Source organism: Amblyraja radiata, chromosome 13 (assembly GCF_010909765.2).
Source record: "Amblyraja radiata isolate CabotCenter1 chromosome 13, sAmbRad1.1.pri, whole genome shotgun sequence".
Lineage (NCBI taxonomy): Eukaryota > Metazoa > Chordata > Chondrichthyes > Rajiformes > Rajidae > Amblyraja > Amblyraja radiata.
The window spans coordinates 30,246,884-30,262,389 of NC_045968.1; the positions used below are offsets into that span (position 1 = coordinate 30,246,884).

General features: G+C 43.3%; 2 protein-coding genes across 6 annotated transcripts in view; one reads left to right on the forward strand and one right to left on the reverse strand.

Moving 5' to 3' along the window:
• mterf4 (mitochondrial transcription termination factor 4) lies at window positions 1-10,115 on the forward strand. 2 transcript variants are annotated; one of them, XM_033031607.1, is made up of 4 exons: window positions 1-523; window positions 3,028-3,556; window positions 6,628-6,812; window positions 9,236-10,115. In XM_033031607.1, exons 1-4 carry the CDS (start codon window positions 491-493, stop codon window positions 9,653-9,655), a joined length of 1,167 nt encoding a protein of 388 aa, XP_032887498.1. In that variant the 5' UTR covers window positions 1-490; the 3' UTR covers window positions 9,656-10,115. The 2 variants fall into 2 exon arrangements, with proteins under 2 accessions (XP_032887498.1, XP_032887499.1); XM_033031608.1 differs by lacking the exon at window positions 1-523 and adding an exon at window positions 734-882.
• A 1,820-nt stretch (window positions 10,116-11,935) lies between these two features.
• Window positions 11,936-15,506, reverse strand: part of pask (PAS domain containing serine/threonine kinase) — a 47,515-nt gene continuing 43,944 nt past the window's right edge. For all 4 annotated transcript variants that reach the window (XM_033031606.1, XM_033031604.1, XM_033031605.1 and 1 more), the window contains 2 exons: window positions 15,018-15,161; window positions 11,936-13,719 (listed from right to left, as the gene is read on the reverse strand). In XM_033031606.1, coding sequence (XP_032887497.1) covers window positions 13,496-13,719; window positions 15,018-15,161 — 368 coding nt within the window. In that variant the 3' untranslated portion in view covers window positions 11,936-13,495. The remainder of the gene's footprint in view (window positions 13,720-15,017; window positions 15,162-15,506) is intronic.

Genomic DNA, 15,506 nt, shown 5'->3' on the forward strand with positions numbered 1-15,506 from the left:
CCCTGAGGCCTTGGTGGATCAAGCTAAAGTTCAGCAAACTGGTTGAGTTCATGCCTAGTCTCGCCGATGTACAGGAGCCCACATCAGGAACACTAGATGCTGTAGATCAGGTTCGAGGATGTACATGTGAACATCTGTCACACCTGGAGGGATTGTCGAAGCCCATGGATGGAGTTGAGGGGAGAGTTATGACAGGTGTTTCACTCCGGATTCCAGCATCTGCAGTCTCGTGTCATTTTCTGTTGGGAGAAAAGGATAAAACATCCGCGCTCTGACCGTGAAGTCACTTGTGTTTCCCAAGGGACTGCAGTCTTTCCGAGATGGATTTCAATTTAAAGACGGCGAGTTGGTGAACAGACAAAGTTAGAGCGAGTGCAAATGTCGGCTGTGCCCATGTGCGAGGTGGGGCGGCTGCGGCGGCGGAACGTTCAGCCACGGACACGGGTGTCGAGGAGCTGGAGTCGGAGACACACCGCCCCGGGATGCGGACATGAGCCTGAGGATGCAGGCGGTGGCGCGGCAGGTGAGTGGAGGAGGGGGCGGCGGCGGCGGCTTGTCCATAACAAGAAAAAATAGATTCAAAGGTGCAGGTGGTTCTCGGTGTTTGTGAGGGGGTAAAACATTTTATGTTATAATAGGAGAATTAAGTTCAGTATTTTAGAGGGACGCAGAGGTGTCTGTAATCAGAAGGCACAGGTGAAGTGGATCTGAGGAAGAATTTATTTTCATTCAGATGATGGATGGAATGAAAAACACACTGCCTGAAGATCTGAAGAAGGATCTCGACCCAAAACATACCGATCCATTTGCTCCAGAAATGCTGCTTGACTCCACCACTTTGCGTCTGTCCATGAGAGAAGAGAACTGATGGTTTTGGCGATGGTGAGGAGCAAAGATTATAGAGGAGCTCTGCTATAAGATCATAGTGGAGTTCTGCTATAAGATCTTTGGTGAGGAGTGAGGCCATGGAAAAGGTTCAGTCAATGCAATGGTTTACCAATGTTGCTAAGCAAACGCAGGGGCAAATGAGATGTATTCAGGCACCAATAAAGCTGTGGGATTTTCAGTTAGCACCGGGGCACGAAGATATCTGCAGTAAAGATTGGATTAGAATGTGAATGAAGGAAAAGAATAGAATGGGAACAGTGCATGTAATTGTGACAAGAACTGTTTGCCAGCATTGACAGTACATACGGCATATTGGGTGGCCAATAGTATTACTCGCCCGATACACAGTACAATTCATAAGCAATATCTACACTGTGGTGCTTACATCAAATAGACCCCACATGGACTCCATGTGCACCATTCTGAAACGTTGGCAACAGACAGGTGAAGTGTTAGGCCCGATACTTAACTCCCAAGACTTGCAGATAGACACAAAAAGCTGGAGTAACTCAGCGGGACAGGCAGCATCTCTGGAGAGAAGGAATGGGTGACGTTTCAGGTCGAGACCCTTCTTCAGACTGACGTCAGGGGGAAGGGATTGATAGATAAGGATGTGAAGGTGTGAAAACAAGGCATAGGGAATGGAGATCAAGGAAAATGAAGAATAGATCATTGTTAGCTGGGAGAAGGTAACAACAGAGATAAAATGTAGTCCGAGATTGTAAGACTGGTCAGAGAACAGTTTCAGGGGGAGGAATGGAGAGGGAGGGAAAGCAAGGATTACTTGAAGTTAGAGAAGTCAATGTTCTTACCACTGGGGTGTCAATTACCCAAGCGATATATGAGGTGCTGTTCCTCCAATTTGCGCTGGGCCTCACTCTGACAATGGAGGAGGCCCAGGACATAAAGGTCTGTGTGGGAATAGGAGGGGGAATTAAAGTGTCCAGCAACCGGGACATCAGGTAGTTTCAGGCAGACTGAACGGAGGTGTTCCGAGAAATGATCGCTGAGCCTGCGCTTGGTCTCGCTGGTATACAGGAATCCACACCTGGAACAGTGGATGAGGTTGGAGGAGGTGCAAGTGAACCACTGCGTCACCCGACTGTCTGGGTCGTTGGATTGAGTCGGGGGGGGGGGGGGGGGTATAGGAACAGGTGTTTCATCTCCTGCGGTTGCAGGGGAAAGTACCTGGGGAGGGGATGGTTTGGGTGGGAAGGGATGAGTTGACCAGGGAGTTGCGGAGGGAACGGTCTCAGTGGAAAGGGGTGGAGATGGGAAGATGTGGCTAGTGGTGGGATCCCGTAGGAGGTGACGAAAATGTCGGAGGATTATTTGCTGTATGCAATTGCTGATGGGGTGGAAGGTGAGGACTAGGGTCTCTGTCCCTGTTGCGACTGGGGGGAGCAAGAGCAGGGCTGTGGGATATCGAGGAGACCCTATTGAGGGTCTCATCTGGGATGGAAGAGGGGAACCACCATTCCCTAAAGAATGAGGACATCTCCGATGTCCTAGTATGGAACACCTCATCTTGGGCGCAGATGTGGTGTAGATGGAGGAATTGGCAGTAGGGGACAGAGTCTTTACAGGAAGCAGGGTGGGAAGAAGTGTAGTCTAGATAGCTGTGGGAGTCAATGGGTTTATAATAGACGTCAGTTGATAGTCTGTCTCCTGCGACAGAGATCAAGAAACGGTAGGGAAATTGTCCAATGAATTTGAGTGCAGGATGGAAATTTGTAGTAAAGTTAATGAAGTCAGTGAATTCTGTGTAGGTGCAAGAGGTAGCACCGATGCAGTCATCAATGTAACGGAGGTAGAGTTCAGGGATAGGGCCAGTGTATGTCTGGAACAGTGATTGTTTGACGTACCCTAAAAGAGCCAGGCATAGCTGGGACCCATACGACTGCCCATAGCTACGCCTTGGATTTGGAGGAAGAGAGAGGAGTCGAAGGAGAAGTTGTTAGAGTAAGGACCAGCTCTTCTAGGCGGAGGAGAGTGTTGGTAGATTAAGGGGAAGGACCAGCTCTGCTGAGTAGGGTACGGGTAGGGCAGTGTCAGTAAAAGTCCTCACATAGATCCTGTTAAAATCCATAGACCAGATACATTTACCATAATTCCTGACACACTCTTGTCCTTTTCTAGGCACTGTGCTGTCGTGGCCTCTCCCACAGGATCCAGCCAGCTGCTGGCTATTGGCAGCTCCCAACACAAGGGAAGAGACGTGCTGTGCTCGCAGGGACTCACAAAACCATTCCAGCTGGGATCTCATCAGCCAGGATTCTCGATCGTTTCTGGAAAATTTCACTGGACTCCTATCTGATCCCAAAAACCAAAGCTCACTTCTCTTTTTCCAAGGAGAGCAATGTATATACTGCAGGCAAACATTTAGGAAAATTGGATGCAGATGCCTCTGGATTGGCAAATACGGTTGAATCCCTTCTGAATCTGAGATTCACCCAGGATCAAGTGAAGCAACTGCTCGATTTGAATCCCAGAATTGCTGCACAGATTCCAGTGAAGGATCTCCCTGTGCTCTACGTCCTTGAGAGCCTTGGCCTTAACCCAAGGAGCACCTTCAAAGTGTTGGAGAGGTGCCCTGAACTGCTCGGAGAGAAGGAACACCAGCTGCAGTCACGCATTGACAACCTGCGGAAGCATGGACTGGGCGAAGGTAATTTTCAGTAGTGGTTGGTGGACCAGATGGGATCTGCTGTAATTGGTGCTCCTACTGACCTGGATCAGTGGTACAGATTACCTGTCTCCAGCAGAAGTTGCTGTTTGCATCTTTTCTCAAGGCATCTATAACACCCAGTAACATGGAGGCAATCAATTTTCCAATAATTTTATCGTTTATTCATTTTTAAATAAAAACATTAAGCTAATATAATTTCGAAAACCTCACCAGCCCTATTAAAATCAGTGGCATCACAGATCCTTTGCCTAAGAGGCCACTTCCTACGCATGATGCTGGAGTGTCCCAGCAAGACCTCATATGGAGTTCAGTGACGGATATGGTGTCATCTGTCTATTGAAGTCCAGGGCTCTTGGCTTAAGTGTGGAATTAATTCAGTTCAGATGGCTGAACACTGGTAGTTGATCCCAAATATGGCTCAGCATTAACTTTAACTTATTTGAAAAGGGTTCTGCCCTGTGCCGTGTCAATTTGCAACATTAAACGTGCTATATAAATGGAATTTGTTGTTGCTGTAGCATTTACTGCAAAGCAAACAAACCATCCAGATGTGCTTGGTGTCTAGTCTTCTTACACCCTATTCGAGGGCACTCATCCTTCTATTTCCTCCCTTTACATTTCAAATGCTATTAATTGTCCTGAATTCCAATTGCTCCCGAGTTAAAGCTTCTTCTGCATTTCCTAATGGATTTATGTTGATGGTGGATGTATGTTGATGGAACATTGGTGACATGAGGCTGGGTAGGGCATGAACAGTTTCAGTCCCTATGTAGAAAGGATGTACAAGTACTGGAGAGTGCAAAATATATTTACAAGAACAATTATCAGGCTCCCGTCTCTTCAAAAATGTTAATGATTAAGTGGGGAAAAACCTTTGAACAATCTTTAACATTAGTCTTCAATTTCCTAGAGAACAGAGTACCAGTCTTCAGCCTTTCATAGAAACATAGAAAATAGGTGCAGGAGTAGGCTATTCGGCCCTTCGAGCCTGCACCGCCATTCAATATGATCATGGCTGATCATCCAACTCAGTATCCCGTACCTGCCTTCTCTCCATACCCCCTGATCCCTCTAGCCACAAGGGCCACATCTAACTCCCTCTTAAATATAGCCAATGAACTGGCCTCAACTACCTTCTGTGGCAGAGAGTTCCAGAGATTCACCACTCTGCGTGAAAAATGTTTTTCTCATCTCGGTTCTAAAGGATTTCCCCTCTATCCTTAAGCTGTGACCCCTTGTACTGGACTTCCCCAACATCGGGAACAATCTTCCTGCATCTAGCCTGTCCAATCCCTTAAGAATTTTGTAAGTTTCTATAAGATTCCCCCTCAATCTCCTAAATTCTAGCGAGTACAATCCGAGTCTATCCAGTCTTTCTTCATAAGAAAGTCCTGACATCCCAGGAATCAGTTTCCTGATGGTATATGTTCCAATATCATCAGAATCTTTATATATGGAGACTAGAATGGTTCACATCAACTACTAGCCTGCTCTTATCAGTATTCTGTTCAGGTTTTACACACTTTATGCATTTCTTTCTTTACAAATTAATCATTGTTTTGTTTTTTTAAATCTTATTAACCGTTATCTCTACATTTAGCTATTAGTGCACCTGTAAATCAGATCCCTGTTCTCCTCCAACAAATTCAAACTTTTTGAAGAAAATACAAGAAGTATTTTAGTAATTAGCACCAAATGGTGCTAATTTGGAATTCATAGAATCCTCATATTCATAGAATCTTCCATAATTCAGTTTTCTTTTATTTCCTTTAATTCCACTCGCAAAATAAGGAAAGAAATGTAGGTAAAGACTGAGAAAGTTAAAACATCCCTGTTATTTAAATGAAAGTGGATTTTTGCCGCTGGGAATTGGCCTCCGTGGAATCTGTGAAAAGGAGAGGGCAGACTTTGTGAGATATTTGCTGCCTCGGATGAATCATTAAAGGATGCCGGGGTGGTTCCTTGTGGTGACTTCCAATACAAATAATTATAGCGAGGTGCTGCAAAAGTTCACATGAGGCTTGAACTGGAATGTTTTCTTAGCTTTCTCTCTACAGATGCTGCCTGACCAGCTACGTGTTTCAAGCAGTTACTATTTAATGTTTCAGTTGGACAACCTTTCATCAAAACCAGGCAGTTAGAAAACAGGCATGTTTTAGGTTGCAGAGAAGGGGCACATGTGCAGAGAACAAGTGGAGTATGTGATAGGTCGGTGACTCAGAAACCATGATGTTATTGCTGCCAGATGAAAGAGGGTGGTGAAAGTTTAAGTAAAAGGGGGGGGGGGGGGGGGGAAGAGAAACGGAAAGTAGTGCTAGAACTGTGAGATATAGAATGCTGAAATAAAGGAGAATGCTGCATATACCCAGCAAACCAGGGAGTGTTATAGAGAGACAAAAACTGACTTAATGTTACAAGTTAATGGCCTTACATCAGAACTGGCGAGATCTGGTACACACAAAGGGAAATTACAAAGGAAATATCCATTGAATATGGAGGTGGGCAGGATGGAAGGAGTGGAACAAGGGAACAAGTGAGCACAAAATGTGAGGGATTGATACAGACACATTTGGAGACCACTGTCAACTACAATAGGGGGAAATCCATGGCTGAGGAAAAAGGAAGACATTTCAGAAGCGCAGGAGTGGAATGTGTCATCAGAATGTGTTAGGGCAGCTCAATTGGTAGAGCTGCTGCCTCACAGCTGCGGAGACCCAGGTTCGATCCTGACCTGATGCTGTCTGCGCAGTTTGTTCATTCTCCCTGTGATCATGTGGGTTTCCTCTGGGTGCTCTGGTTTCTCCCCCCCACATCTCAAAGACTAATTGGTCTCTGCAAATTGCCCCTTATACAAAAGTGGGATAACATGGAACTGGTGTGAAAGGTGTCAGTGTGGACTTGGTGAGTGGAAGGGCCTGTTTCTATGCTGCATCCCCAAACTAAACTCAACTGAACATGGGTGGTTCACAGCCAGCAGGAAATTCCAGGCATATCTGTATCTGAACACTGTGGTTTCTCAGTTGGATGTTGACTGTGTATCCTTTTTGCAGGCCGTCTGCAACGTACTGTGGTGCATTGCCCACACGTTCTGAATCTCTCTGCAAAGCAGGTGAACAACACTGTGCGTTTCTTCAAAGATAAATGCATTTTCACAGGACAGCAGGTTACCGAAATCCTTCAAACTTCACCCAATGTTCTCTTTGAAAAATGTGAAGAATTGGAATACAAATTTCAGGTACAGTAATGAGCACACCCTTGGAGGACCACATGTGGGACCACCTTTTTTATATATCCCATTTGGAACAGGCACATGTTTAAAAACAAATCTCTGACTATTGTTACAATAGGTTCATCAAGTATGTCATTAATTCGTCTCTCTGCTTGTTGGCTTTTACTGGGCAAATGGCCGCCCTACTTCCAATCAATTAGTAGACAAAATGATTCTATCGGAAACTTCTCAAAACAAAGTTTGAAAAAAAAGGAAGAATGCGCTAAAAATGTTATGTTACTAATATCTTACAATAGGGAAAAAAAGTACACTTATTGATACAGTCAAAATCGGTTCCAAGTTTGAGGAAAACATAAAGTGCTGGTGGAATTCAGGTTACGCAGCATTTGTGGAGGTAACGATTTGGGTCAGGACTCTTCAGACTGATGGAGTGCTGGCAAGAAAGCTGGAAAGAGAGATGGGGATGGGGGATGCAAGAGGCTATGCTCTGAAAAGTCGGTATGGGAAGTGGAGTTAAAATGGTTAGCAAGCGTGAGATCCAGCAGACCTTGGAGGACAGAGTGCAAGTGTTCAGCAAAATGGTCACATAGTCTATGCTTAGTCTTGCTGATATAAAGAAGCCACATTGTGACCACCAAATACAGTAAACAAGGTTGATGAGGTGCATGTGAACCAATGTCTCTGCTGGCTGCCCTCGATGGAAGTGAGAGAGGTGTTGGGACCAGTTACATCTCCTGCAGTTGCTGGGGAAAGTGCCTGGGGAGGTGGTGGTTTGGGTAGAAAAGGATAGGTGAACCAAAGAGTTGGGGTGGGGGGGGGGGGAGAAAGGAAAGGGAGGGATGGGAAGACGTGGCTGTGGTGGGATCATGTTGAGCATGGTGGAAATGCTGGAGAATATGTGTTTCCATATTGATCTTCGTGTCCTTGGCCTCCTCCATTGTCAGATGAAAGTCACATGCAAACTCATATTCCACTTAGATAGCTTGCATCCCAATGCCATGAACATTGAATTCTCCAATTTCTAGTAAGTCCCCCTGCACCTCTTTTCCAAGTCCCAACCCTGGCGAGCATGCATTACTGCATCACTTACCAGCCACCCTGCTCCTTTCCCCTCTCCCGCCCCCAACCTCCTATCTGCTTTTTATTTCCACACCCCCTTGTACCCTTACACCATATCCGTCCTGGTCTTTACATTTCACTCGTCATATCGATGCTGCCTGACCTGCTGGGCTCCTCCAGAATGATTATTTTTTGTTCAAGATTCCAGCATCCGCATTTCCTTGCATCTCCATTTTACAGTTCTAACTTTACCATGGTGGGGAAATATTCCTCATCCACGATCATGGCCAGTTTTTGGGTGGTTGAGTAATCTGACAATTCTGCAGTCTAGGAATAATTTCAGTCTTCATTTCAATGTTTTAGTTGAAGTCGGCATCCACTCTGTTCAGAAGCTTATGTTACCTGCAAAGAAATATCAGTCTGACACAATACAGAACGGTGATGTGATGTGTAGGATATATTGGTACCTGGATTTATATCCAGCCCAGTGATGAAACAAAAATCCTTTTTCATTGTGTGCATTCCAGATATGCCTCTACATCAAATTGTTCAGTTAGCATTCTTGAGGCAAAGAATACTCATTTTGAATGCAAATATCATACCGACCCATGAAACTTTATTTACAAGGAGCAGGCTTTTTCAGTTGAATGGAGAAAGTTAAGAAGAGATCTGACGGGGAAGCTTAAAATGTTTTAAAAAGGTTGCAAAAGGGAAAGAAAGATTAATTCCTGTTTGTTAAATCATTTTAAATGGGCATAAATTCAGTCATTGAAAGATGCAAAGAGCGAGTATTTTTAAGCATCAGTCTGCAAGGCCATGAAGTACCAATGGTCATGTATGTAAACACTACTTCTTATAACTACAGTATTACTCCAATAATCTGGCATCTGATTTGTTTAGAATCCTGATGAGACAGCAGCATCTGGCTCATTTATCTGGAATATGAGCTGGGGATCTGGAGTACAGGCCAGGAGTTAGGGTCCAGATCATCAGGAACGTGGGTAACTTTGTCCCCCATGCACGTATATTGTCCACTCCTTGTAAACTCACTGGATTCACGTGAAAGTGTATCATCATCTTGGCATTTTGGCTGCCTTCTGGGAATTCAAATAGACTTAATCTACTGGCTCCTTTTCTCAACCATGATAGTTACTTCCACAAAGAACTGAATCATCAAATGCAGTTTACATTTATGAATAGCATGTTGACTGTATACACAATTCTGGGTATCTTACAATTTACTGTTTCTTTCCAATGACAGATGTTAGCCTAACTAACCTCTAGTCTCTGGTCTTTTTTCATAAAATTTTCATAATTATTAGTTACCCTTCAGGCGTTTCATTAACTTTGGTTTTCATATTATTTCACAGTTCGCATATTTCCGAATGGGAATAAAACAAGCAGAGATTGTGAAATCTGGAATATTCCGGGTGTCAATGGAAGAACTGAGGCAGCGCCATATCTTCTTGGAACGGCTGGGGCGTTACCAGACTCCAGACAAAAAGGGACAAACCCAGATTATAAACCCCAAACCAAAGGCCATATTTACCACAACTGAAGATTATTTTCTAGCTAAGGTGGCCATGTCATCTTGGGAAGAATTTGATACATTTAAGAAGCTCCTGAGGCGCGAGGAGATGGAAAAAGAACTTGAGAATCAGGAAGATAGAGGTACATCTGTGGAACAGTCCGACAGTGAGGAGGATGAGGAACTGAGCGACATTGAGGATGAGGAACTGAGCGACATTGAGGACGCGGAACTTTCACATCAAAACCGATTGCATTGTTGATATGCAACTGAAAGATTTGTTGATATTCAATTCCCTGCTCGATTCTATATCCAAAAGCCTGTTTCAATCTGGGGAACTGTGACCAACAGTGGAAATACATTGATAATTGTACAACAAAAAGTAGGTGAGTTGAAGAATATAGATATAGAAGGGTCAATCAGCGAGCTGGGTCCCCTTCTCCAAAAAAATGATTTTTAACTGCTTTAATCTGAAATAAATCCTGTCACCGAGCAACCAAAAAATTAAATGTGACAAAGTCACAAACCAAGTTCTGATCATTGTCAAGAATAGGTGATTCTCATTTTGATACAAGAAAGAACTGAACTCCACTGTCCTTTCATCTAAAAATAACAGCATCAACCCCAACTCTAATTAATTAGCTACAAGGTTGCTTATGGAAGAAGTGATGTATCTGAGTGAATGTATCACATTTGTGCAATTAAAATTGAGGATTGGAGAACCTTGCATACGCATTTATTGCAACTGAGAGGATCACATGAATTTAATCACTAGGAAGAGTACTAGTGAGGTATTGCAGTGATCCTGGTAAAACTTGCTGACATCAACATGAAGAATTTGTGTAAAAAGTGGTAGAGGGAATTCCCCTTCAACGTGATCAGCAGAGGTAGCTGCTTCTATGTGAAGCTGATTGTCCACTCCTTCACTCCATTTTCCTCCTGATCCCATACGCGCACACACAATCCCCAGTTTGAATCATTAATATAGGTTGTACGTCCTAGCACACATTCCAGGTAAAGCAAGCAAGCTGAAAAATGACCCATTTATTCCAGTTCCTGCTGCCCATATTACACAATTCCATATTAATCTTTAATGTCCAAATAGCTGTGCGAATCTGAGGTGCTGTTCCTCCCTATTTGTGCATGATCTCACACCAGCAATGGAGGAGGCCTGTGACAGAAAGGTCACAATGAGAATGGGAAGGAGAGTTAAAAGTAGTGAGCAATCGGGAGATCCAGTAGGCCTTGGCGTAAGTGTTCGACGAAACGGGCAATCCTGATGTAAGCTGTACATTAGCATGATCAAGTACCGTTTCGCCAAGGTATACTGGATCTCCCGGCTGCTAACCACTTTAACTCTCCTTCCCATCCCCATAATGACCTTTCTGCCCTTAAAGCCCCTGTCCCACTTGGGCGACCTAAACAGCAACCTCTGGCGACCTTGCCTGCAATCATGGTCACTGTAAGCTTGCCACGAGGTCACAGGAGGGTTTTGGTCACTCGCCTGGAAAACCTCGAGCTGGATCGACCGAAGCGCGAGCTGCAGCTACAGACCGCACACATACACACACATATCGTGAAGGTGGGGGCCATGGAGAGCGGAGTAGCTCTGTCTGCGAGATGAAGAGGAAGGTAAACGGCTGCCACAGAGCACGGTAAGTCCTTTAGAGAGCGCGGGGGGGGGGGGGGGGAGAGGAGAGAAGGGGAGAGAAGCAACAAGAAGGAGAGAGGAGAGAGAGAGAAGGGACAGAGAAGGGGGGAAAGTGGGGAGGAAAAGGGGAGAGAAGGAATGGAGAGTTTTAAGACGTTTAATAAAGTTTAGCAGACATTTTACCTACCGGTGGGTCTTCTAGGTCGTGAAACTCCAATGAGCCAATCATAATGGCCGGTCAGCGAAGGAGATGGCCTTCGAATGCCTGTAAGTAAATAGCGACCCCACTCCACTGGCTTCGACCAAACGACAACCTATTTTTAGTCTAAGCCGGCTTTAAACACGTTGAATAAAAAGCAGGGACCTCGATGAAGCCTCGACCACGTGGAAACCAATTTCGACGATTACGGAGAGTGACCAAAACCTCCGGCGACCTCATGGAAACCTTGGGTCACGGGCAAGGTCACCAGAGGTTTCCGTTCAGGTTTCTTAAATGGGACAGGGGCTTAAGACTCCTCCATTACCGTGAGGCCACGCACAAATTGGAGGAACAGCACTTCCTATTTCACTTGTGTAGCTTGCAACCCAACAGTATGAACATTGAATTTTAGGTAATTTCTACAAACCCTCCCCCACTTCTTTCACTAAAAGTCCGTTAACCAGCTCCAGTTTGCAATGACGTATCCCACTGGGTTTAGGAGCAACTACTTTCCGACAACCATTCGGTTCTTAAACTAACCTGCACAACTAATCCTACCTTGACAATGGAACACTGCAGCCCATCTCTCACACTGCCATGGATTTTATTTTATTTCTAATTCTAATTATGTTTCTGTACTAATAGATTGTTTTGCAGTCTTTTTGTGTAATTTACGTATACTTTATTTTTGGGCATTTGAGCCTGCGTGTGATGTCGCTGCAGCAGGAAAAGCATTTCAATGTGACTGTACCTCACTGCACTAGTGCATGTGACAGTAAACTTGAACTTGATCACAGTAGCCTGTATCCTGTTCACCACAATTACTTGGTTACTTTCATAAATTTTATTTTTTTAAGTTTTTGAGGGGGCTTATGGCAAACATATATCCACAAAGTAAAATTAAATGCAAAACAGAGGGGAAAAGAGAGTTAGCTCAGCAATGTTTCCATAGCAATGAAATGATTAAAAATCATCAGGAGTGTTATTCATTTGTTGTCAGTTTAGCACATTTTTGTCTCACTGTGAGTCACTGTTGCAATGTAAGGAACAGTAAAAATAGAAACGAATGCTATACAAGCCAAGTATAATTACAGGTACACCATTGATTTTCCAGCACCCTTCATTCCAGAGCCATGCCGGATTATCCATTTTGCCCGACCAACAGATGTCACATAATAATAATTCAATACACCCATAACTCACTAATTATACCCCTCCCATGTCTCCAATGCACCATGGATTGCTAGAAACTTAAATAAAGAACTAACAATTAACTCTTGCAGGACAGAGGCACACGTCCCGAAAAAGCGTACGCCACACGCAATGCTCTCGCAATTTTGTCCACATTAAAGGAGGTGCTGGAAAATCAGTGGCGAACCTGTATATATTATCAATCTTCTGGAAGAGACAGTATAATCAAGAGTTTTTTGTTACAATAAAGACCAAATCCAATATTGTTTTGCATGTGTATACACTTTGTCAGATAATGCAAAGAAACAGTTCATCAGTGGCAACTTTAAAACTAATTGGGAGGCACCAGAGACTGAATAAGGGGATATGGGTTGACATGAAAGGCATTAAATCCCCTGTGCTGCTGAACTCTGAAGGAAGCATGACAGATGCTACCACAGTGTCCAATTTTATCTAGGCTTTTAAAATAACAAATAATTCATGTTGGCAGTCTGACCACATAACCACACGCTGACTGCACAGACCATGATCATTACTCCCAATAGGATAGCTGCATTCATCTAAGGCTCTAAGAGAGTTTCTCCATTTAACTGTCTGCTGTATTTTGAAAAATTATCTTAAAGCCCAGAATTTAACAGATTTGCACCATCTGGCCTTTGATGGCCAGAGTAGCAGCAAGGCTAGATATGGTCTTAAAATGCCCCGGGTCCCAAGGCTAGTTTACAGTTGTATTTACAGAATGCAGGAATGGAAGTAGGACCTGACCAGGTTTGACTGGCCACCCGCAACCATGTTTCAGCCAGTCAGTTCGCAGATAGCTTTGGGCAGCGGATGACCTTCCCAAAGTTGCAATTCTTTAACATTGAAAATTGTTCCAGCCCCAGGAGTATGGGAGATCCCACTTTCCCAGCAGTTACTTCACTCAATGTATTGGAGACCTTACTGTTTCCTACAGCACAACATGCACTTTACCTTGATGTACAACTCAAAAATACAATGTTAAAACTTAAGTGCAAATGCAGCTTCCCTATGTTCTGCTTTGCTGCCCAGGTATGTTTCTATCAGTCCTGGCTATACAAATATTCCAAGAGGTCAGCCTGGAGCTCTGCCGAAGATGGAACTGTGTCCTCATCATTCTTGTATAGATCACGTGAACGTTCAGCTTGGAGGGGGTCTGCAGAAGAAACCTTGTCAGCACTTACTTCACTCTCATTGTCAGCAAACCTCAGAGGGGGAATGAGCAATCTGTGGTCCTCTCCAGCCACAGAACAGTTCACAAATGGCACTAATTGCAAAAAATAGAATGGTTAATTGGTTATTACTGAGTTTACCTCCTTCATTGATATGATAGTCCAATGCATACTGAAAGCATTTACATTAACTTAATTCCTCAAGCAGGAGAATGTACCATTTATAATAATTACTTGTTTCACCTTGTTTGTTTTCAGTGATTGATGAACAAGGAGACCAGGTCCATTTGTACATCAATGTATCCTAATTCATCACCATTTAAATAATATCTACCTTACTGGTATTCCAACCAGAGTGGTTAACTTCACACTTATCCATAGTTTTCTGCATGCCACATATCTACCCACTCATTCGACTTGTCCAAATCATCTGAAACCTCTTTGCATCCTTCTCACAATCTCATCTCTTTTTGTATTGTCAGTAAACCTAGAAACATCCATATTTCTAGGATGTTTATTGCATGTACCTAGGACTCAAGCATCGTACCCTGCATAATGCACGAGTTACCCTCTGCACTCCAAGAAAGCCACATTTATCCTCCGTCAACCAATTTTCAACCCATGCTAATGTTACTCCCAAACCAAATACTTTGCTTTTGTGCACTCAATAGTTATGTGAGACTATTTTTTTTTTTTAATTCTTAAAATCCAAATAAGCACATCCACTGTCTCTTCCACATTTTGCCAATTACATCCTAAGATCACTCCAGTAGCTTTGTCAAATATAATTTCCCTTTCATAAATCTTTGTTGACTTTGTCCAGTCCTATTGATATCACATTCTTTGTGATATTCCAGTAGTTCCCTGCACTTTGTAAGGCTCCACTGTTTTCTCACTCGGTCCTTACTTTTGAATGAAAAATTGTTTCATTTACCACCCTCCTATCGGTAGGAATTATTTAATAATCTATAGAAATCTGGAAATCATAACCAATAATTTTGCTGTTAATTCATGCTGTTAATTTTAATATGCTGCGCGAGTTGCACAGGTGTGCTAATTAGAAATTAATCTCTCCTTTCACGACAACCAGTTAAAACAATATAGTAAAATAATCAAAATGGTTTGCAAGAATAATGTTGCAAGAATAAACTGCTTTCTATCTGTGCAATCAGTTGTCAGGATATGCAATGAGAACCACTGTTCCAAGACCATGCTGGATAAATATTCTAGGAGGTTGAAATAATAAAGAATCGAAAGCTCTTCATGACCTCTTCGTGGCATTAAAATTATTTTGGACTTGCTCCTAACCCACAAAAAAATCTAAGCTTGTCAAGTAGGTTGTTGGGTTTGCTCATTTCATGGCTGCATTTGAAATTACAGGTTTAGCACTCACTTTCTTTGGCGGAGTACACTTCCTCCCAGGTGTAGAGAGCCAGATTGACAGGCTGGGTCACCCATGGGTCCTTCATTAGTTCTTCCAAAGTTAGGCGGAGGCAAGGATCAGGCTGTAGCATAGATGACACCAAGTTCATAAAGTCTACGGAAAAGGAACACAGAAATTGAGCTGGCTCAAAGGGTGGATATTTACATTAAATATAAATATTTACACTTTTGAAGGTTCACATTCAACATTTGTTGCACATTATTGATTGTGTTACTCAGAGATGATGTTGTACTTTATAAAATTTGTATCATATCTGATATTCCATTGGTTATTGTTCAGTATTGCCAATCTTCTTAGGGGTTGCTTACAAGTGGGTCGGAGGAATACTGAGAGGAAATGAATGCTTGCAGATCCTCTAATGAATGGGAGATTGTGCGAGGAACTGAAGAAATGCATAAACAAAGGAGCCTGGACAAAGTTTCCTTAGAAAGATAAATG

Coding starts and splice junctions, on each gene's coding strand:
- mterf4 (XM_033031607.1), top strand. CDS start 491: ATGAGCCTGAGGATGCAGGCGGTGGCGCGGCAG. Junction 524..3,027: donor TGCAGGCGGTGGCGCGGCAG/GTGAGTGGAGGA, acceptor GTCCTTTTCTAG/GCACTGTGCTGTCGTGGCCT. Junction 3,557..6,627: donor GAAGCATGGACTGGGCGAAG/GTAATTTTCAGT, acceptor TCCTTTTTGCAG/GCCGTCTGCAACGTACTGTG.